The sequence below is a fragment of the Micromys minutus genome (genome assembly GCF_963924665.1).
Source record: "Micromys minutus genome assembly, chromosome: X".
Lineage (NCBI taxonomy): Eukaryota > Metazoa > Chordata > Mammalia > Rodentia > Muridae > Micromys > Micromys minutus.
In genome coordinates, this window is record NC_137970.1 from 114,931,253 (window position 1) to 114,953,810 (window position 22,558).

Sequence of the window (22,558 nt, forward strand, 5' to 3'; positions counted from 1 at the left end):
AGCCTGACAGAACTACGATCTATCAGGCACTGTTGGATACAGTTCACAGAAGCAGTTTATAGACTGCCTAGCACATAGTAGTAAATGGGTAAAACATCGTGAATTCTGTTTCACAGAGAAGGAAACAGGATTAGTAAGGGATTTGCCTTGGACCACCCCGCTGGGAAATCACAAGACCATGAAAGGAACCCAAGTTCTTTTCTAACCAACTCATTCTTTCACTGTAACATCTTCTGATCTTGAAATCTAAATGTTGTGTTGTTTGCTATTGTTGTTGTTATTATTGTTGTTCTTTTTGTTCTTCTTCTTCATAGGGGGTTCATTTTCATTTTTTGTGTATGAGCATGCCATCTGAATAAGTGTCTGGATACCACATATGTGCCTGGCAACTGTGGAAATACAAAACGGGGTATCAGATTCCCTGAAACTGTAGTTACAGGCTGCAATGAACAACCATGTTGGTGCTGGGAACTGAACCCAGTTCCTCTGTAAAAGCATCAAGTGCCCTTAACCACTAAACCATCTCTCCAGCTCTAGAACCTAGTAATCTTAAAAGAATCTCACATGTCAGGGTCTTGTCTCCTGTTGTCCTTGACTCCTACTAACTGTGGCTTTATCCTGGCCTATAGTATACACAGACAAGAGAGCAAAGGAACACTAAATTCAAAAGAAAATGACATTCATTTGGAAGATATGTCTCAGCAAATGAGTTTCCTGTGTGGCTGGCTGCAAGCCCAGACCCTTTCACTAAAACACCCTAAATAATTCAGATGCATTGGTCTATAATATAAAGCCCAAATGTAGCTCGTTTTTAGACTGATTCAGAACATCAATAATAATAAACCAGAGATAATGTATTTTGTTTTCATAGAATTGGAACAAATTGCAGTATCTGTGCAAAAGCACATTGGATCAAGGGGCAGAGAGGGCAAGGTCTAATTTTTACAGCAATCCAATTTTCCAGAGAGTTTATTTCTGAAAAAGGATGTTAGTCCCATAGTCAACAGACCATGGACACACACTTCCATCAGAAAATAGGGTATGTGGTCATCTACACAATAAATGTCAAGGGGTTTGGCTATAAAGTATGACTAATAACTAGAAATTTCTCTTTGATTCTTCCCATTTTTCTCTCCTTCATACCATTTCATCTCATAGGCTCTTTTTTCTCTCATATGTGGATATTACAGACATAGATTTTTTTCTGTAGCTCAAAATACATAGCCCTCTCCTTCTGGGTGGGTTCATCCTAGCCCTTTATGCTTTCTTAGTAGTATGAGTAGACGCCGGACACTAAGAAACCAGACTTAAAGGTTTTGTTCCTGACCCTTCCCCACTTGCCTATTTTTTTCTCCCTGTTTTTATTTGTGCTCATTTGCTTGTTTGTTCTACTATCAGCGTTTTGCAAAGGTTCTGTAAATGTAAAAACTAGGAGAAAAGAGAATGGAAACAGAAAATGTGTTTCTAAAGCTCACCCAATAGTACTTTTAAGCTTCTGATGATACATAAATATAGTTGCCCATTTGGAACCTCACTGGTATGAAAAAAAAAACTATCATCTTTAAATTTCTGGCAACTTTGCTGTTCTCACAGCCCCTTGCTTCATATGATAGAGAAACATTAAAAGGCAATACAGGGAAGTAGATACATTTGTCCCATACTTGGGCTACCAGTCCATGAGTGGAAACACCCTTGTAGTCTAACACGGCTTGTTGTACAAGACCTGCAAGAAGATGTCATCCTATGAAATATAAATAGTACTCGTGGAAGTGGTTGGATTTAATTTAATTTAATTTATGGATAACTTGCTCCCATTCCATGAAGAAATGCTGTGTTTCCATTTCCCCCTCTTTCCTTGGGTTATATAAACTGTGTGTGCCTCTCTCTCTTGGAAATGGTATTCACCTGAAATCCTTTGCTGTGGCGGCTTTTAGAAACTTGGAAAACCAGACACATCATTTACCTATGTGCAGGTTGCTTGCAGCTCAATAGTTCTCTGATCCTAAAATCAGAATCCTACCCTCATAAATCTGTTCAGGGAAGGGCTGGACATTTTAAGCGGTCCTTCTGATAATTCAATATCTTAACGTGTCTTAAAGATGGAGATCAGTGTGAATCAAATCCTTGTTTAAACGGTGGAATGTGCAAGGATGATATTAATTCCTATGAATGCTGGTGCCAAGCTGGATTTGAAGGAAGGAACTGTGAACTAGGTAAGTAACCCTTCGTTTATTCATGATTCAAAGCTTCCTTTTTAACCAGATGAAACAGAAAATTCAAATATTAATAAACATTTGCTTTCTTTGTAGTCACTCTCTAGGATATGAATTCAAGCTAGTATTTAGAGATAATATTTCATCCCCTTTTTGTATCAATCCTTCACATGTCTTCAGAACCATTGTCATCCCCGTTTTATGAACAAGACGACTTTAGCTCAAATATCAAACATATAAATGATTAAGCCAGGAAGTGAACTTCTTGTACTGGGAAACTTTGAGAAAACTGCACCTGTAAAAGGATTTGAACTTGTGACCGAGTCACTGCGGATTTAGATAAAGGAAGCAAACAGCCTATAGAGCTGAGCATGAAATAGGAACTCTTCCAGATAAACAAAGCATTTTATAAGTTAAATTAGGTTTAAAAATCAGAGGTTCTTCCTTGATTCAATGCACTGATTATATCAAAGAGTAACAGAAGAAAAAAAAAGTAATTTGAAAATGTAAGATTTTGATTTACTTTCCTAGAATATTTCTTTTTTGAGATTTTGGTCATTTCAACAGTAAACCCCAAAGTCCTTTACCTCCTTGGCTATTGTCTCTGGATGCAGTCTTGCTGACATTGTGAGTGAGAGATGCACATGGTACCAAGGAAAGATGCTGCACTCTGAAATTCTGGGAGCATAGAGGTGCAATCTGAGGGAAAGAATCTCCCATCACAGCTCCGTGGATAAGGATAAAGAGTAGAGAAGCAGCAGCTATTAAGGCAATATAACCATCACTCTGACACACGAACAAGGCATAAAACCAAATGAAAGGCAGCAGCTGTGCTTGTCCTATTGAGACAGGAGATGAAAGTCCCTGTAATATTGTTCAATACTGAGGGGAAGTTCATTGATCATCTCTTTCTTTGATATCTGAAAGATTGCAGGGTAAAAGGGAAGTTGAAAGGACAAAGGAATCTGAAAAGAAAGAATGAATGTAAGTGGGTGAGCCAACTTACTCAGGCTGGACTTGCATTTGTTTAGGATTCCTGGTGTGGAGATCAGCCGCTGCTTGAGTTCCTACTCCAGGGGAACTTGGTTCAGCATCTCTCGGTGCCATTTGGTCTGAAAAATTAAAGTTTCAAATTCCACATCAGTAAAATATTGGTCCTCATATTCCAGATACATACGGGAGTGCTTCAAGTAGTTACTCTGAAAACATTGGAGGAAAGGAAATAAGTAACTTGGTCTTTGCCCCAAGTGAAGGTCACAGGGTAGTAGATGGGAATTACAAACATAAAGGTTGGGCTGGAGAGATGGCTCAGCAGCGAAGAGCATTGGCTGCTCTTCTAAAGAACCTGGATTCAACTCCTAGAACCTACAGGTGGCGCTCAACTCTCTGTAACTACAGTTCCTGGGGATCCAAAGCTCTCTCTTGGCATCCTCAGGCACCAAACAAACACATGGTACACACATTTACATGTAGGTAAAACATACATGTGAAAATATAATGATAAAATACATTTTAATTTATAAAATTTTTAAAAAGACATAATTCTTAATCTAGTTTAGGGTTTATTTAGTTTTATTTTATGTTTAAGGAAGATTTGTGTGTACGTTTATGTGTGTACCGTGTGCATGCAATGCACATAGAGTCCAGAAGAGGGCATGGGATCCTCTGGAACTGGGGTAAAAGGTGGCTCTGAGCCTCCACATGGGTTTTGGGAACTGAACTTGGTTCATCTGAGAAAGCAGCAAATGCTCTTAACCAATGAGCCAGGTCTCCATCCCTCTACCTTGTTTTAAAAGATAGTTTTAAAGGAGGAAGAGAACACCATTAAGGAATGTGAACATAACCTCAGAGTTCTATAATGGGATGCACTGTGGTTGGGGAGGTTATGGTTCACAGAGAAAACGTGCTAAGTCTGCAATTGGCAACAGCTCAATACTCCTCAGTTCCCACATTTCTGTTTGCTCAGGGATTGGTAGCTCTACTGCAGCTACCAGCACGCAGCCTCTAGGGTCTATTGATCAAACCCAACCAATTTGAGAAAGGGGTTTTTAAAAACTCTTTTCAGCTCAGCTAATTCAGAAACAAAACGGGAATTCTGTCAAAATAATCTTTATCTCTGACACTAGAGGAGACCAACAACAAAGCACAGACAAACTCCCGTTTAAGCTTCTTGCCTCCAGCTGAACTAAACCCAAATCTGAAAAATCGCAAAGCACCACAGTGCAGAGATTGGTGGGCTCATGCCTTACCTTGTCTTGGAAAAGGAAAGATTTCCATGACCCTTGCTTTCTTTCTCCCCTGTCCATCAGGAAGGCTCTTAGTTGTGGGAGTAAAAAGCAAACATTTGGGACTAGTTAGGAAACAAAGAATTAACTGGCTATGGGTTTCTTTGGCTAAAATAAATGTCTTTGAATTTCCTCTGCTTCGGAAGAAATCCAAATGTCTATGAGGCAGATCAAGGTCTGCAAGAATCTAGCCACCCTTTCCCCCTGAAGAAGGCACACGGACAAAGTGCAAAGAAAAGATTACAGACAAAAGAATATTCTCTGAGGGTCTCTTGTTGTTGTTTCTTTGTTTGTTTGTTTTTAGTTTTTTAGCACACCACAGACCCAACTATCTCACTTACTATGTATTTGGGGGTTGAGAAAAAATGTTGGGGTTAGCTGAATAAGAAAAATGTTTTCTAGCAAACCTGTTAAACAAAAAAAAAAAAAATTGTTAAGGCTCTGGCAAGCAACCCTCTATCAGAAAGAGAAAGAAAACCCATGCTTTAAAGGGTTTCTCAATGAATATTCTAGGTACCAAGGCCAGTCCTGGGACTAAGGAAACCCATCCCCAACCTAGTGTCTGGCATCTAAGTGCTTGGATAATTGATTGAGTTCAATTCTGTTTCTCAGTCCTGCTCTATTGACCTTTCCCCTGGAATTTCTTGTGCTCTAATGCTATTTCTAGAATCCTGAACCTTTTGACTGCAGGCAAAAGCCTGCTGATGTTAGAGCAATACATGCATCCCACCACATGCACCAAACAAGCCAAAGATCAAGAGTAGCAGCAACATGCTGGGCCAAAAAGGGCAATAGCAGACAGGCAAAAGATTGAGAGGTCTAGTTGCTTAACCAAGGACACTGAAGCAAAATAGAAAAATCACACCAACTTTATTCAACTATCCTGTTCTCCCCACCCACCTCTGTTAACTTATCACAACCTCATATTAATGGAACATTTTTTTTCTACACGTAGTATTTGATTTGACTGAACACTTTCGTATTGCTTTGTAGCAACAATATGATAGCCAGGAAGAAAAAAAAAAAAAAAAAAAAGAGCCAGAGATGTTATCACCACTCACAAGGGGAGACTCAAAACTAAAGAAATGCAAAAGACCAGTGGCCATCTTTTTTATCATAAACTTAGTGGATTAATGGTAGCAAAAAATGAAAATTCAGGTCAGTTCCTTTATTCCTTTCCCCTGAAAATAGTTTATTTTCCTCCCCTGATTTATGGGACTGAGAAATTAAAATAAATAATCATACCGAAAGGTGTTGTTTGTATATGAAGGCAATAAAAATACCAATTGTATTTATACCATAATAAACAGAAAACACACTTTGGAACACTGTAAAAATTAAATGCTTAGTAATAAAAAAAAGATGTACAAGTACTCTACACACACAAACACTCATATACACAGGCACACAACTATTTTTAACAAATAGTATAATAGGTAGATGAAATGTACTAGTACAATGGGCTACTACACAGCAATGTAAATGAAGTATTGCTTTACAAAACCACCTAGAGGAGCCTCACAAATAAATTACTAAAACAGAAGTAAATATGTGCTGTTTACATAAAGTTAATGAACTTTCAATGGTGTCTACCATGTTTGAAGCACAGGTAAGAACTTTTGTAAAGGAGAAAGGGTAGAACGTTTAGGAGGGAATATAATGGTTCTTTTATCAGTTGGTACTGTCCTATTTATTAACCCATGAAGCATTAAAACAGGTGCACTTACTTTATAAAACTTCACACAAAAGTTTGACTTTCCTAGATTTGCATTTTGCTTTAATCAATAGGTTTCTAATCATAGTCTATGATTTAGTTAAAGTAAAATATTCAAATACTTTGATGTACACATCAAAATATTCCTGACACCATCGTCATGCCTTACTGAGGATCTTATTTTTCCTCCCTTTTCTTGTCTGCGCCCTAGACTACCAGATTGGTTCTAACTGTGTTTAACCCATACACGAGCCAGTAGTTTCACACATTTTTTGAACTATATGTCAGATGAGCCATTTGTTTTTTTTTTTCTTTTCTTTACCTTTCTTTCAGATGCAACGTGTAACATTAAAAATGGCAGGTGCAAGCAGTTTTGTAAAAACAGTCCTTATAACAAGGTGATCTGTTCCTGCGCTGACGGATACCAGCTTGCAGAAGACCAGAAGTCCTGTGAGCCAGCAGGTCAAAACCTAGATAAGTTCTTTCAAAAAATTTGCACTTGAATCTTTAGCATTTAAACTACATGCTTTTAGGCTTTATCAAAAGGATTGATTTAATTTCATTTCATGAGTGTCTTGTCTGCATATATTTTTTAAGTCATGTGTGTGAAATGCTTGTGGAAGTAAAAAGATGCTATCAGGTCCCCTCAAACTGGAGTTACGGAGATTTAGTGAGCTAATGTGTATGTGCTCACTAACCCACCGTAACTGCAGTTATAACCTAGCTTCAGATCCTCTGCCCCAACATTACCTTAGTTCAGGACCTGCTTGCATCATCTCCCTTTGAAAATTGAACAAAAGATTAGTATCTTAAAATAAACACATTGATTTCCCAAATGTCACCATCATTTCACACTTTCATAATTATGTATATATATTCTGGGTCCATATCCTTTCTCTGATTTCTATATTACAAAGAAATGAATTTCTCAGGTCTCTGTGCAATATCTGAGATTCAGTAGATCAAATCAATAATACATCACCATACTATAAAAGACATATAAATACTTGGCTGGCTGGTAAGTTTCTAGTTAAAAAAAAAGATAGTAAATGTTAAGCATAAGTCTGTTGGAGCCTAGCTACTTCAGTCTATGAAAATTGCTTCCTGACGAGTCACAAACTGAGTCTCCACGCTCTCTGCTTACCTCTGAAAGCACAGTTCTGATTCGGAGAGAGGAAGACAAGCTTTGGGAGACTAACGGGAGGTAAATGAGGCACTCAGCAGGCAAGCGTGAAGACCCGAGTTAGATACTCAGTATAGAAAAGGTAGGCAGTGGGAGAGCCTAGCACTGAAGGGGAGGGGAAAATAGGACCAGCCAGAAATGGTGAGCTCCAGGTTCAGTGAGAGATCCAGCCTCAAAAACGTAATTTGGAGAACAGAGAAATAAGCGAAGATGTTTGATGTTAACCCCACACATGCAAACATGGGCACGCATGTGAGCTTATACATGTGCCCACACCCATATAGCATACTTACAAATAAAATATACACACACTTTTAAAGCAAGACATATATAGTTTCTCTTACATTTTTCAAAGCCAGGTCTTTTATTAAATTGGTACATTAAATTATGAACCATTCCCCTGTAACTGTGGGTTTGATACCTATCTCAGCAATGTACCAGGCAGAGGAAATTAAAGAAAGGGCCAGAATACAGAAGTGCGTCTGCTACAAACAAAATGGAGAGTCTCCAGTGATTCACCTTCTTCCTGCTTCTTCACACACTCTGACATACCCGATCCTTGCATTACAAGTGTGTCTTTGTCTGTGTGTGTTTGTGTGTGCACGCACATGCACACTTAACATTTAAAAAGCTAACTTTTCATGAAGACAGCTGGCACAGAAGTTTAGTCTTTATAAGCTCTTCTATGTTCTAAGAGAGGCAAAATATTGAAAAGCACCTCCAACTATTAAAAGTTCTATTTGAATGTAGCGTTAGCTTTACCAGAGTAACTAGGCCAAGCCTAAAATAAGCTATTCTGCCTTTTGAAAGATAACAGTCCCTTTTTCAAACCTTTGTTGATTGTGTATATTTATGCATAAGTATTTTAAACTCATTTCCTACTTTTTCAACCACAAGCAGCCTTCATGATACTTAGCCTCAGCTGGTTGCTATAGAAATGCCTGGTACATGGACTGTATCTAAGAGGAGAGTACAACGTGAAAATGAAGTGTGAGGTGGCTGTGGCTACAAGTTTCCATCTTGGTGGTCCCCAGTGTATCAGAAGATAACGTGTTGGAAAATAAATCAAATGGGGCAGAATAGGAGGGGAGACATGGTCAGATCCAAGTAAATAAGGATTTGGTAACCATGATAGTAAACTATTTGTTAAATTTTTGACAAATATGCAATTGAATCACAAAGATCTCCTTTCAAAATTCCCATGTTGGAATTTCCAGTGCATAAACACGCTACAGAAAGACCCTGTTAACAGCAAGGAGTGGGAGCCCTTTACCTTTTCCTAAAAGCATTCCTTCTTGATCTGCATCCAGGGTAAGGGAACTTTGAAGTAAGACTTTAATTAAGAAACTAGATAGAAAGTAATTAGAGGTTTTTTTAAGTATAATAAATTTGATTTCAGAACACCTGAAGATAGTGGATTTCAGAGCCAAATGATTCCCATGGAAGCTTTGAAAACTTCACATGAAAATACTGCAGTTGGCCTTTTAGTTTGAAACTACATTCCTTTTTTATAACATTGACAGACCTTCTTCTCCAAAGTGACGGCAATGAATGAGGCTCATTCTCAATTATTGTAATGCATTTCTGTATGTCACTGTGGAATATCAGAATATTCTCTTTTATCTATTTTTGTAGTTCCATTTCCATGCGGAAGAGTTTCTGTTTCACACAGTTCTAAAAAGATCACCCGTGCTGAGACTATTTTTTCTAATACGGACTATGGAAATTCTACTGAAGCTGAATTCATTGTGGATAACATCACTGACCATGCCATTCTTGATAACGTCACTGAAAGTAGCGAATCACTTGATGACTTCACTCGGGTTGTTGGCGGAGACAATGCGAAACCAGGTCAAATCCCATGGCAGGTATAATATTGATAGTACATCTAAAGGCTGGAGCTCAGGTGGCAGAAGAAAGGTCAGCTGAGGAGCAGGGCTAGGATTTTAAAAAGACCTGTGGGCACCGTGGGAAGTGTTTGGGTAAATTTTATCACCCATCAAAATAAAACCCTTTACTGGTAAGCATATGGTGAAAGACAAGTCCAGTGGCAGCTACCAGACAATGTTCAAAAAAAATTGGTATTAAACAAATAGCACAGTAAAATTCCAAACATCTTGTTAGCAATAGGCATGCCCATAAATGAGTGCTTTCTCTCCCTCTCCTCCATTCTTCTCTTTCACACACACACACACACACACACATACACACACACTGGGACTCACTGTACACCCTCAGCCCCTAGAAAAACCAGTGAGCTAGATGATTTCTGGGCACAGACTGATGGGAATAAAGAAAAGGACTCACATGAAAAGGATAAAGGCAAAAACTAGTTTCTTAGAATAAACTCGGAGGCTCTGATCTACTGGCACATTTCTGGAAGTATGTCCAGATCACTAGGAATTTGTTAGGTGCAAAGTCTCACATTCCACCTCAATCTCCCTGGATTTGAACCACTAGAGAGAGAGAGAGAGAGAGAGAGAGAGAGAGAGAGAGAGAGAGAGAGAGAGAGAGAGAGACAGACAGAGAGACAGAGAGACAGAGAGACAGAGAGAGAGAGAGAGGCCGTGTAATCTGGCTTCAGGAAGCCCTGCAGATCATTCTGATAGATACTATAGTTTGAAAACCGACTGTCCTAAAGAAAGCACACAGAAACCGGCCTCTAAAATGCTAAATAATGGAGTCAATCTATAGTCCTCCAAGTGTGTTCGACACAGAAACTGCATATACAATATTACCTGTGCATATTGTTTTTAACTAAGAGTTAGATGAGGAGCAAACCCCAGGCTTTAACTATATATTTAACCAAAACCCACATGATTCCATCTGTCAGGAGAGACAGGCCACCCCCTACCCTGATGAAATCAGCCCATCCAGACCTTAAATAAAATTGGGCAGTCAAATAAGGCAATCAGCACATGAGCTTACTTTATTTTAACTGGTTTAAAAATTTTTTCAGTTCCTCTGTCACTTTTGCCAGGCTTCCAGGGAATAATGGATACATGTGGTTGGTCCCTATTTTACTGGACTAGGCAGGTATTAAGAGAAATTTTCCATCATTACATGTAGTTCTGTTAGAGTACATAGCATAATTTAGTCTAACTTAAAACTCCTTGGGTCATAATTATAATTTAGTAGTAATTTCAATGATTCTTCACACTAAAATATTTTCCCTAATGAAGTATGAACTTCTGATAGTTTAGATGACACCACAATCATCAAATTAGTCACAATTTAAGGAGGTCGAGTATAGACTTGCATCTAAATTTCATATTTAACACTACTAGAAATTTCTGAAACTGGCTATGTATCCAGCTATCAAGAATTCTTTGATATGTCTGCTACTCTGCCATTGTATAATATACTAAAAGACAGCTATCAAACATATATTTGGGGATAAAGGAAACTCATATAGACAGTAGACATGTAGACAATAAAATACACTGTATACAGTTATATAATACCTAGCCCTCCTTAAGGGCACCTTACCAGAGTTACGTTCCTTACCCCCTACAATCCTTTCGTTTGCTCTCACATTCTTATTGTTCTTCATTATTTTGGTCAAACTAACCTTTCTTGAAACAATGTCTCTTGGGTATGACATGGTAATGTTTTAATTCTATTTGACATCAGTGTAGCTAATTCTAATTTTGTTTTTGTTTTGTTTTGTTTTGTTTTGTTATATCCTCATGTATTTTTGTTCCATATATCCCTAACATACATGTACAAGGTGATTTACACTAGTTAGCTTTCTGTTGCTGTGACAAAGCACCATGACCAAAGGAAACTTAAGGAAGGGGGAACTTACTTTGGCTTGTGATTCCAAAGGGACAAGAACCAATCACAGTGGGGGGGCATGGCAGTAGGTGTCAGAAGCTGAGAGTTCACATCTTGAACCACAAACTGGAGACAAAGCCAGGAAACAGGAAGTAGAGCGAGGCTATGAAGTCTCAAAGCACAGCCTCCCACAAGGCTGCCCCAGATCCCCAAATGGCACCCATAGCTAGGAACCAAGTGTTCAAATGCCTGAGTCTCTAGAGAAGATGTCTTTCATTTCAACCACCACAGTGGTCCTAACCACACACACACACGCCTGCAAAAACAATCTATAACTGTGTTCCTCCATGAACTGGAGGGACATAAAACAATTTTGTCCAGTGACTTATTGACTAACAATATCATTTCCTCTTTAAATAAAGGAGAATGGCTTTAATCCCAAGATGCTTACATTGTGGTCTTAGTATTGACCCTTATTAAATGAAATGGGGGAAAACAGTTTAACCAGAACTAAAATGGGAGGGGGAACATAGTCTTAGTTTAGTCACACAATCTGTATTTTCTACCCACTCCCCATAGAGAAGATGCTTAGCAGATACCTATGGCAATGCTTTCTTAAACGAAGTCTAACTTCTTGAATTCTTTATTAGATATTAGCCCTCTATTGGATGTAGGATTGGCAAAGATCTTTTCCCATTCTGCTGGTTGCCATTGTGTCCTAATGACAGTGACCTTTGCCTTACAGAAACTTTGCAATTTTATGATGTTCCATTCCTGATGTTAGAGCACAAGCCATTGGAGTTATGTTTAGAAAAATTTCTCCAGTGTTCGAGGCTCTTCCCCACTTTGTCTTCTATTAGTTTGAGCATACCCGGTTTTATGTGGAGGTCCTTGATCCACTTGGAATTGAGCTTTGTACAAGGAGATAAGAATGGATCAATTTGCATTCTTCTACAGGCTGAGTACCAGTCGAATCAACATCATTTGTTGAATATGCTGTCTTTTTTCCACTGGATGGGTTTAGCTCCTTTGTCAAAGATCAAGTGACCACAGGTGTTTGGGTTCATTTCTGGGTCTTTAGTTCTATTCCATTGATCTACCTTCCCATCTCTGTATCAATACCATACAATAGTTTTTATCACAATAGCTCTGTAATACAGCTTGAAGACAGGGATGGTGACTTCTCTAGAAGTTTTTTTATTGTTAACAATAGTTTTCAATATCCTGGGTGTTTTTCTATTCCAAATAAATTTGCAAATTGCTCTTTCTAATTCTATGAAGAATTGAGTTAAAATTTTGATGGGGATTGCATTGAATCTGTAGATTGCTTTTTACAAGATGGCCATTTTTACTATATTAATCCTGCCAATCCATGAGCATGGGAGATCTTTTCTTCTTTGGAGATCTTCAATTTCCTTCTTCAGAGTCTTGAAGTTCTTGCCATACAGATCTTTCATTTGCTTGGTTAGAGCACAACAAGGTATTTTATATTATTTAGGATTATTGTGAATGGTGTCATTTCCCTAATTTTTTTCTTAGCCTTTTTATCCATTGAGTAAAGGAAGGCTACTGATTTTTTTTTTTAGTTAATTTTATATTCAGCCACATTGCTGAAGTTGTTTATCTGCTGTAGGAGTTCTCTGGTGGAATTTTGGAGATCACTTAAGAACACTATCATACCATCTGCAAATAGTGATATTTGACTTCTTCCTTTCCAATTTGTATCCCTTTGACCTCCTTTTGCTGGCCAGTGGCTCTGGCTAGTACTTCCAGTACTATATTGTATAGGGAGGGGGAAAGGAGGCATTCTTGTCTAGACCCTGGCATTTTAAAAGTTATTTTATTTATTCTATGTATGAATAAATGTCTGAATGTGTGTCTGTGTGCTACACCTGTGCCTGGTTCCCAGGGACAACCAGATCCTCTATAGCTGGAGTTGAAGATTGTTGTGAGCCAAGATGTAGACTCAGGAAACAAAACGTGTCCTCTACAAGAGTAATAGAGCCATCTCTCCAGAATTACTAGATTTAATTACAGATAAGACTATACCCAGCTGCTTTGGCCAAGGCATTGCAAGAAAGTGAGAGCTGGTGCTTTCAGTAGCCCCCCCCCCATATTAAATCTCTGGTTCTGAAATATGAAATACCATTTGCAACTGTCACCAAAAAAAGTGCCTCAAGTTGCTGATACTTCCTAGATACCTGTCCAGTTGGAATCTATTCTTTTGTTGGGAAGTCAGTTGGAGTAAGTAACAAGATGAGCACTCAAGAGTGAAGAAATCCCACAAAGAACAGAGAATTTGACTTCATCAGACATCACCAACTGTTTGAATGCATGGGATATGTTTAGTCTGTTAAAGGGTTTTGGTGGCACTGGTGGTATTTCAGTAGTAGAGTGCTTGGGTAACATGAGTGTGAGTCTCAGCACACTCACACACACACAGACACACACACACACACACACACACACACACACACACACACACACACAGGTTTAAGTGAGTTATCCACATCTTGCCAAGGGAATGGGGAAATAGAAGGATTTCTGTTTCTTTGTAGACTTGTAGGTAAAACCTGTAGCCAGGTAGTCTGGTTTCAATTAAGAACCCCTTTTAAAATCCCTGACTCAGTTGCTAGGCGGGTCAGCTTTTACAGGAGCCTTGTCTGAGCAAAGGTTTTGACATTATCAACTGTTAGAACTCTTCTGACCCCTGGAACAGCAAGCTTACCCCAAGAGTCAGTTCATCCATCAGGTGAGAGAGCAATGGACACAGGGGTTTTGGGAGCCTAGCTACTATCTCTCTCTCTTTTTCACCTCATTCCAGAGCTTCCACTTCATTTGCCTGGGTAGTGGCCAGGGACTAAGTGGCCTGTCTGGACAGGCTGGCCGCATCAGTTCCCAGGAACTCTAAGGTTTCAGCTGCACTGCTACTCAATCCAGGCTCAAACTCCTCACCTCCATCCAGGCCAACAGCGTAAAGTAGGCAACAGAGGTGTTTCCTTTGGTTCTCCAGAGGTGGGATTAGAGCTTTTTGGAAAAGAAGCAGGGATTCTGAAGGAGCACTTCAGGGTGTGAGATAGGAAGCCAGAGAGTTAAGTATACTACACATCAACAGAAACATGCTTATCTTTGAAACCGAATCTAGCTGAGAAAACTAAAACAGCTATATAGGAAAGAATAAAGGCTGTGGACTATCAGAGAGAGGGAAAGGCAAATTGTACCGCCTATCTTACTACATCACTTTCCTCAAAAACTCCAAAGTAGAGGTTTGAAGGAACAACATAGCCCTGTTAACATTAATTTAGTTTTGCTCCCATAGTCATGGCTATTCCACAGCTAGTATGAGCATGTGTGAACTTTTTTTGCTTTCTAAGATCTCTGTAGACCTAGATACATACCTGGTAATTTTCTTTTTTAGTTTCTTTGTTTGTTTGTTTGTCTCTTTTTTATTAGATACTCTGTATTTACATTTGAGATGTTATCCCTTTACCACGCCCTGCTCCCATCCTCCCCCTCCAGCTGCCTTCACAAAGGTGTGCTCCCTTCTGATCCCCCTCTCCACCCCATTGCCTTGGCATTCCCCTACACTGGGAAAACACGCCCTCTTTGGAACAAAAGCCTCTTCTCACATTGATGCCAGACACTGCTACCTTCAGCTACATGTGCAACTGGATCAATAATAGGTCTCTCAATGTGATCAGAGAGGTGTTTTACTCCATGGGAGTTTTGGAGGGTCTGGATGGTTGATAATGTTGTTATCATCCCATAAGGTTGCAACCCCCTTCAGCTCCTTAGGTCCTTTCTTTAGCAACCTTATTGAGATCCCTGAGTTCAGACCGATGATTAGCTGCAAGCATGCTCAGCTGTATCTATATGACTCTACATAGTCCCTGAGGAGGAGTCTCTGGTTTCTGCCAGTAAGTACTTTTTGGGACCAGCTATAGTGCTTAGATTTGGTTACTGCATATGTGGTGGATCCACAGGTGAGGCAGTCTCTGAGTGATCTTTTCTTCAATCCCTGTTCCTCTATTTGACTTTGCATTTCCTCCCATGAGAGTTTTGTTCTCTTTTCTAAGAAGAACTGAAGCATCTTCATTTTGGCCTTCCTTCTTTTTGAGCTTCATAATGTCTGAATTGTTTCTTGGGTATTGGATATTCAGAGCTTTCTGGGGCTAGTATCTGCTTATCAGTGAGTGCATACCATGTGTGTTCTTTTGTGGCTGGGTTACCTCACTCAGGATGATAGTCTCTAGTTCCATCCATTTGCCTATGAATTTCATGAAGTCATTATTTCTAATAGCTAAGTAGTACTCCATTGTATAAATATACCACACTTGCTGTATCCATTCATCTGTTGATGGACATCTGGGTTCTTTCCAGCTTCTGGCTATTATAAATGAAGGTGCTATTAACATGGTGGAACATGTGTCCTTGTTATGTGTTGGAGCATCTTTGGGGTATATGCCCAGAAGTGGAATATCTGGGTCCTCAGGTAGTACTATATCCAAATTTCTGAGGAACCTCCAGACTGATGTCCAGAGTGATTGTACCAGCTTACAACCCCACCAACAGTGGAGGAGTGTTCCTCTTTCTCCACATCTTTGACAGCATCTGTTGTCATCTGAGTTTTTGATCTTAACCATTCTGACTGGTGTCAGGTGGAATATCAGGGTTGTTTTGATTTGCATTTCCCTGATGATTAGGGATGTTGAACATTTTCTTAGGTGCTTCTCAGCCATTTGATGTTCTTCAACTGAGAATTCTTTGTTTAGCTCTGTACCCCATTTTAATAGGATTATTTAATTCTCTATAGTCTTGCTTTCTGGGTAATTTTCAAAGAGGTTCTTTTACCACTTTTTTAGTCTTGATATAAATATCCCCCTTAAACATCTTCCTTTTTCATATTCCCCACTTTTCTTGGCTTGGTCCACAGGCTTGGTGATGGTAGTGGCTGGGAGTGCAGAGAGGCCTTCTACAGGAAATTATACAGTGACTCTGTTTGCAAAGGCGAATCCTGATGAAAACAAATAGTCTGTGGTTCCAAATCATTTACTACCACGGTAGAAAGTGCATGTGTAAAACCAAACTCCATTTCTCAGGGTGGGCCTGAGATTAAATACATTTTTCAGGGAGGAATGTCTAGGAAGGAAAGCTTATTGTCTAAGCCCTCCAGGCCTCTGGGTACCTCATTAAAATGGAGATTTCTGTCTTGTCCCTAATGTAACCACAGGGCACATCTTTTTTCCTATTGCCTTGGTCTAAGATGTTAGGGTTACCTCATCTACAAGAGGGGGGCTTGAGACATTTCCCTTACATGATTGATGGCCACAAATCTATGGGGACTGTGGCTGGTGACAAGCGCTTGGTGCCTGGGAGCAGGTGAAGTTCTTACCATCCCTTCAGCATCTCCAGGGTTTCTAGCGTTCGCTCAACTGAGGACCAGGCTACCGTCCACACTGCCTCACAGTACACGATTTATCTTGGTTTGTATAATAGAAGATATGGAATGAATCGTGTTAATAGATAGCTGAAATAGATGGTGAGGGAGAATAGAGGTTTTAGAGAACTCACAGGAAAGGCTAGGCTGGATTTACAGTATAAAGCACAAACAAAGAGACAAAAGCTATTGTGGGCTGTCATTGCCATGAAGAGAATAAAAGATTGCATGTATTTTCCCAGTGTATAGAGGCGTGTCTGAGACGCGAGTGTTAGACAGAAGCAAGCTCCTACTAGATTGTGATAAAGAAAATATTTGACAGATCAGAACTTGTATGTCTTGCTCAGAACATATGCTTTTCTATTTTCCCTATCCTTCTCTGAAGGCTTATAAGAATTTGTCCTTGGCCTGGCAGGTGGCTCATCTTCCAAGTAGCTAATATTTAAATAGCTATGATCCTGAGATGGCCAAGCAAACATTCCAAAACCACGCATTTGTAATATTTTTAATTCCAAATATATCTTAGTCCTTGATTTTTGGCAAAGGCGTTTGTTAAAATTTCTAACATCAATTAGGGATTGGCAAAGAATGCTCTTTAGGCTTAAAAGGACGCAGTCATCTACTGGAAAGCAGTAGAATCTCCAGGCAGCAAACCTTGAGCAGAGTCATGTAGAATGCATTTCAGTCTATGTGCCCAGGGATACCATTCAGGTTGACCTAACTAACACACTAAGCTGGGAGCTTTTCAGTAATCCCATAATAGTGCCCAAAAGAGAAATAACATTCCACTGTGGGGTGTTAATATTACTTTCATTGACAGATGTGTTGGATTGTAGGATTCCGGACCATTGTAGTATTAAAATCATGTTGCCCAAATTCACTTGATGTTAAAAATTATTTGGCATCAGGATGACCCACCTCATCTTTTGACCAGTACACTTGAACAGTGCTATATACTGAGAAGAAGAACAGCATATCAGAGATGAAGTGTTTTCTATGTGTATTCTCTAATAGAAATCTAATGAGACAATAGAACATATACTGAGGACATGGAAACTTAGATTATTATAGCCATGTCTTTTACCACCTCCCACTCCCCTACCTACGGTACCTTGTACCACCTACCTCTCCCCACACTTGCCCAGTGACCACTGCCATCCCCCAATTCATGACACCCAGGAAAACTTCCTCTCATCATTCCAACCCAAATGCCATTGCTGTTCTCCCTTCCTCCAGGGTTGGCACAGGCAGAGGAAAGATTGAGATCAAGTATACGTACTCCGTATCATTTTTTGGAACTCGAATAATCACATGGCATCTCCGAACCAAGAATATTGCTCCTTTTGCGCATGCAGATAGTGAGGGGATTCCAGGTCCCATACATGCTCCCATGGAAGTGCATTTGTTTTGGAAACACCTTTCTACCTTGGTTGCTGTAGTATTCCACCAAGGAAAGAGTGATGTAGCCTCCCCTGCCAGGGATGGTGCAAAGTGTATGGGGAGCTGTGTCTGGAGTTAGCAGTGGAATATCAAGACTATGTGTGCTAAGCTGCAGACTACAGCCCCTGGGCACATGTGAAGGCTTGCAGTCAGCCAGCAAACATCCCCATGCCAGGAAGAGTATAACACTAAATGAGTTTAAAATGATGGGACTTGAAAGCTGCCCTAGAAGAAAGTGGAATGTTTTCTCTTCCAGTATCTTCAACACCACTTATATCCTAACTTTAGAACAAGAGTCTCATATATTATTTCCCATTGAGTCTATAAAGTATGTTTACCTTCAGGGTGAACATTTTTAAAACATAAAGATTACCCGGCCATGAGAATTTGGATTCACTAGCCATGTAAGACTTCTCAAACATAATGGTGAGAACTGTAAAAATATTCTGGAGTTCCATTTTTTTTCTAACCCTACCTACAAAATAAAGACCTTCATCAAGTCTCTGAGTCCCAAAATTTATTTTTTATAAAAAAACTCAGACTATTCTACCACAATTAATTCTCAGGCCACCTCTAAGAGATTCTTAATGCTCAGGAGCATAAATGCTGGAGCCAGGCAGTCTCTGTCTCTGTCTCTGTCTGTCTCTGTCTGTCTCTGTCTGTCTCTCTATGTCTCTCTGTCTCTGTTTCTCTGTCTCTGTTTCTCTCTCTCTCTCTCTCTCTCTCTCTCTCTCTCTCTCTCTCTCTCTCTGTGTGTGTGTGTGTGTGTGTGTGTGTGTGTGTGTGTGTGTATGGGGGGCATTCATATGCCGTAGAACACATGTGGAGCTTAGAGGCCACCTTTCAGGAATCAGTTCTTTCGTTTTCCTGTGTGAGTCCCAGGGATTAGACTTACTACCATCAGGCATAGTAGTACTTTAACTTAAGCACTTTAACCCTCTGTGTCACCTCAGTAGAATGAGTCAGTTTGTCTCGTTTAACTTTAGTTTGCTCATCAGGAAACGGATAGAGTAACGTTTTCTTTTGAGTACCAAATGTGTATAAATAGTACAATTATTAGCACCAAATAATCTAGGTTGGAGAAATTCTGGTGTTAGTTTTATAATTGTGTTTTTCTGTATTTTTGACATTTTTGAAATATAAAACAATAGCTAAAAAGAGTGACAGAGGCTAAGTGTGGGAAAGAAGGCAAGAGGCCTGTAACAGTTGGGTGAGTCCCTGAGGATTCTATTTACAAAAGTAGTGTGTCAGTGTCCAGGACACTGTAGCTGTTCAGTAAGTTGGATTCAGGCCCAAAGCAACCTTAAAGGAACCATCTCTGCCCCATACTCATATGAACCAACAGCCCCCTTTGTCTTGTTTGGGAACAGGCTACTTACAACTTAGACAAAGGGCATCAGCTCAGAGGCTTGAGGGCTACTGCAGTTTACTGAATGCTGAGTGTGCCCTCTAGTGTCCACATTTCTCAGCTTTATCTCTGAAAATGTGGATCAAGATCTATGTTTGTATCAAAACTGAAATGCTCGTAAGTTGATTTAGTAAAAACGTTGATTATCCTCTTTGACTATGATGGAAATATAGACAAGAAAGAATAAATTATCCTCTTATCTGTAATGTCCGTGTTTAATGCCACACACCAAACACTCTTATCCACATTGTATAAAAATCAAGTACAACAGAGCAGCCTTTTTAGAGCAAGGATAGCTCACACTTCCAGCCAGAGGAACTTGGCTATGGTTAGGGGAGATGGAGGGAAAGTGAGGGTCCTGCTGGTGATCGGCACACAGGTGACTAATAAACACAGCTCCTGTGGGGTCCTTAGGTCTCATTTCATAATATTCTAATTTGGGTAGGGCTTGAAACAGCTCCTGAATAAAAATGCCATTTTTCTCTTTCAAGTGGCAAGTAGCAAAGATTGTCTCCATCACATGGGGACAGAGACACCACAGTAATTATTCACCCTGTTATTCACTATTTTCTCCCATATCCACTGTATCTCCCTCAGTAACCTGTGTCAGCAAACTCACTAGATAATATGGGAAAGGAACTCAAAGGCCCCACATCACACACCAAAAATAAAACAAACCCACTCCTCAGATTCACCTCACCTGGAACATTATCCCCACCAGACCACCTCTCATTCTGTATTCACGTCAAGATCATTACAGAAACAACAGTTCAGTTTGTGTTCCAGGAACACTAGTTCACCTGCAGAGCTGACACTGTCTGGAAATCATCCATTTCTGCCCAGCACCCAGAAGTCAACTTTTCCCCACCCCTGCAAATGGCATCTAGAGCCATTTTCTCTGGATCAAATATTGTATGTCGAGATCATCTTAACTTTATTTCCACAGGTCCTTTTAAATGGTGAAATTGCAGCGTTCTGTGGAGGTGCCATCATTAATGAAAAATGGATTGTAACTGCTGCCCACTGTCTTAAGCCTGGTGATAAAATTGAGGTTGTTGCTGGTAAGTAAACAAAATGGATAGTCATTGGCAACATTAATACGTGGTGGACATAGCCTATTGTATAAATGTTTAACAGGATTGTTACTGGGCAAACTGGACAAATGGGAAAGGGGCCACAATTCCAAATCCTAACTTATTCCACCTTCCAAGCCCCATATTTCTTTCGGTGAACTCTCAGCACCCTCAGCATAGTAAAATTATTGATTGATGTATCAACTTCCCCACCACTATATTAGTTCATTGAGATTTGGTTGCTAATGATCAGTAAAGTCAACTGGGGACCTTGGGAAATGCATTATGTGAAAGACTATAAACTGTAAGATTTGTTTTCAACAGGTGAATATAACATTGATGAGAAGGAAGACACAGAGCAAAGGCGAAATGTGATTCGAGCCATCCCTCATCACCAGTACAATGCAACTATTAATAAGTATAGTCATGACATTGCCTTGCTGGAACTGGATAAACCTTTAATACTAAACAGCTATGTAACACCAATCTGTGTTGCCAATAAGGAATATACAAATATCTTCCTCAAGTTTGGTTCTGGCTATGTGAGTGGCTGGGGGAAAGTCTTCAACAAAGGGAGACAGGCTTCCATTCTTCAGTACCTTAGAGTTCCACTGGTTGACCGAGCTACATGCCTTAGGTCCACAACATTCACCATCTATAGCAACATGTTCTGTGCAGGTTACCGTGAAGGAGGCAAAGACTCGTGTGAAGGAGATAGTGGGGGACCCCATGTTACTGAAGTAGAAGGGACAAGTTTCTTAACTGGCATTATTAGCTGGGGTGAGGAATGTGCAATGAAAGGCAAGTATGGAATATATACTAAGGTTTCCAGGTATGTCAACTGGATTAAGGAAAAAACAAAGCTAACTTAATGAAAAACCTGTTCCCAAAGGCAATTCACTGGGATTGAAAATTTACAATGCCCTTTGCAAACTAGTCTTTCTACCTTTGGTTAAATTTAAATATAGAAGTTCTATAAATAGTGATTTTTTTCTCTGTGCAGGGAACAAGCCCATCTAGGATATATATGGTACTAGATTAAGCAGGTTAGCAAATATAACCACTAGAGAAATAGTTCAGTAAGAGATTTACCATTTCTGTACGCCCGGCCCTTGTTAAAATTAGAAAGTGAAGCGTTCCGTGTTGCCCATAAGGCATGATGGTTCTCTATGTAGAGATGTACTCAATTCTTCCTCCTTAGCAGTAACTCATGTTTTAGATCTTCCTCACCTCTCTCAAATTTATTGGTTTTCTGTCCAGAATCTTTGGCCCATTTAAGACCAGAACACGGGAGCAGCTGATACATTAAAACTCATCAAAAGTATGACTTCCACTCCTGATTTTTTTTGAATCCTGTATCTTTTTCAACTCCCAATCCACAAATCCCTGTCCCCTCTATCATTCTCACCCTCCCTTTCTTCATTGCCATTGAAGGAGGAAGAGGTGTGAGTTCCAGGACAGCCAGTGCTACACAGACAAACCCTGTCTTGAAGAAAAAAGAAAGAGAAAGAGAGGAAGGGAGAGGGAGAAAAGAAGTAAGGAAGAAGAGAGAAAGAAATGATTAATTTAGTCATATTGGTAAATATATACGAAGAAGGTCTCTTTAAAACACCACCGAACCTTACTTGTAGTAACTTCTTTATCTTCTGTAAATACCCTTAGCTTAGTAGATTTCCCGCTATTGACATGAAGTTACTAGAAAAGAGTTGAGAAAACAAACAAAATTACTCTTAAAACTGTTTCAGCCAGTTTTTAACCTAGAACCTGCTGAGCTTCCTAGGAACAGTTCGACAATCGACAATAGATGTTCAGTCTTCTCCAGTACCAACCAACCTAAGTGTCATGCCTCTCACTGCAGGCTCAAGGATGCGAGAGTCATTGGAAAGGGCCAGCTGAATTGCCCATTTCTGGTTTTCTGCTCACCAGTGAACTGTGTTATCATAATTAACACTGTTATATTGAGTTTTCTAGAGGGGTGCTGACCATCCAACCCATTTTTCCTCTGTGATTTGATGAGCTGGCATTTGA

At 39.7% G+C, this 22,558-nt stretch overlaps 1 protein-coding gene across 1 annotated transcript in view; it reads left to right on the plus strand.

Moving 5' to 3' along the window:
* The window catches only part of F9 (coagulation factor IX), a gene marked incomplete at its 3' end in the record, with an annotated part of 30,134 nt that extends 8,732 nt beyond the window's left edge, over positions 1–21,402 (plus strand). Inside the window, exons 4-8 of the mRNA XM_080909635.1 lie at positions 2,100–2,213; positions 6,546–6,674; positions 9,031–9,263; positions 20,404–20,518; positions 20,855–21,402. Of these exons, the coding sequence (XP_080765761.1) occupies positions 2,100–2,213; positions 6,546–6,674; positions 9,031–9,263; positions 20,404–20,518; positions 20,855–21,402 (1,139 nt within the window). The remainder of the gene's footprint in view (positions 1–2,099; positions 2,214–6,545; positions 6,675–9,030; positions 9,264–20,403; positions 20,519–20,854) is intronic.
* Positions 21,403–22,558: the final 1,156 nt, after the last annotated feature.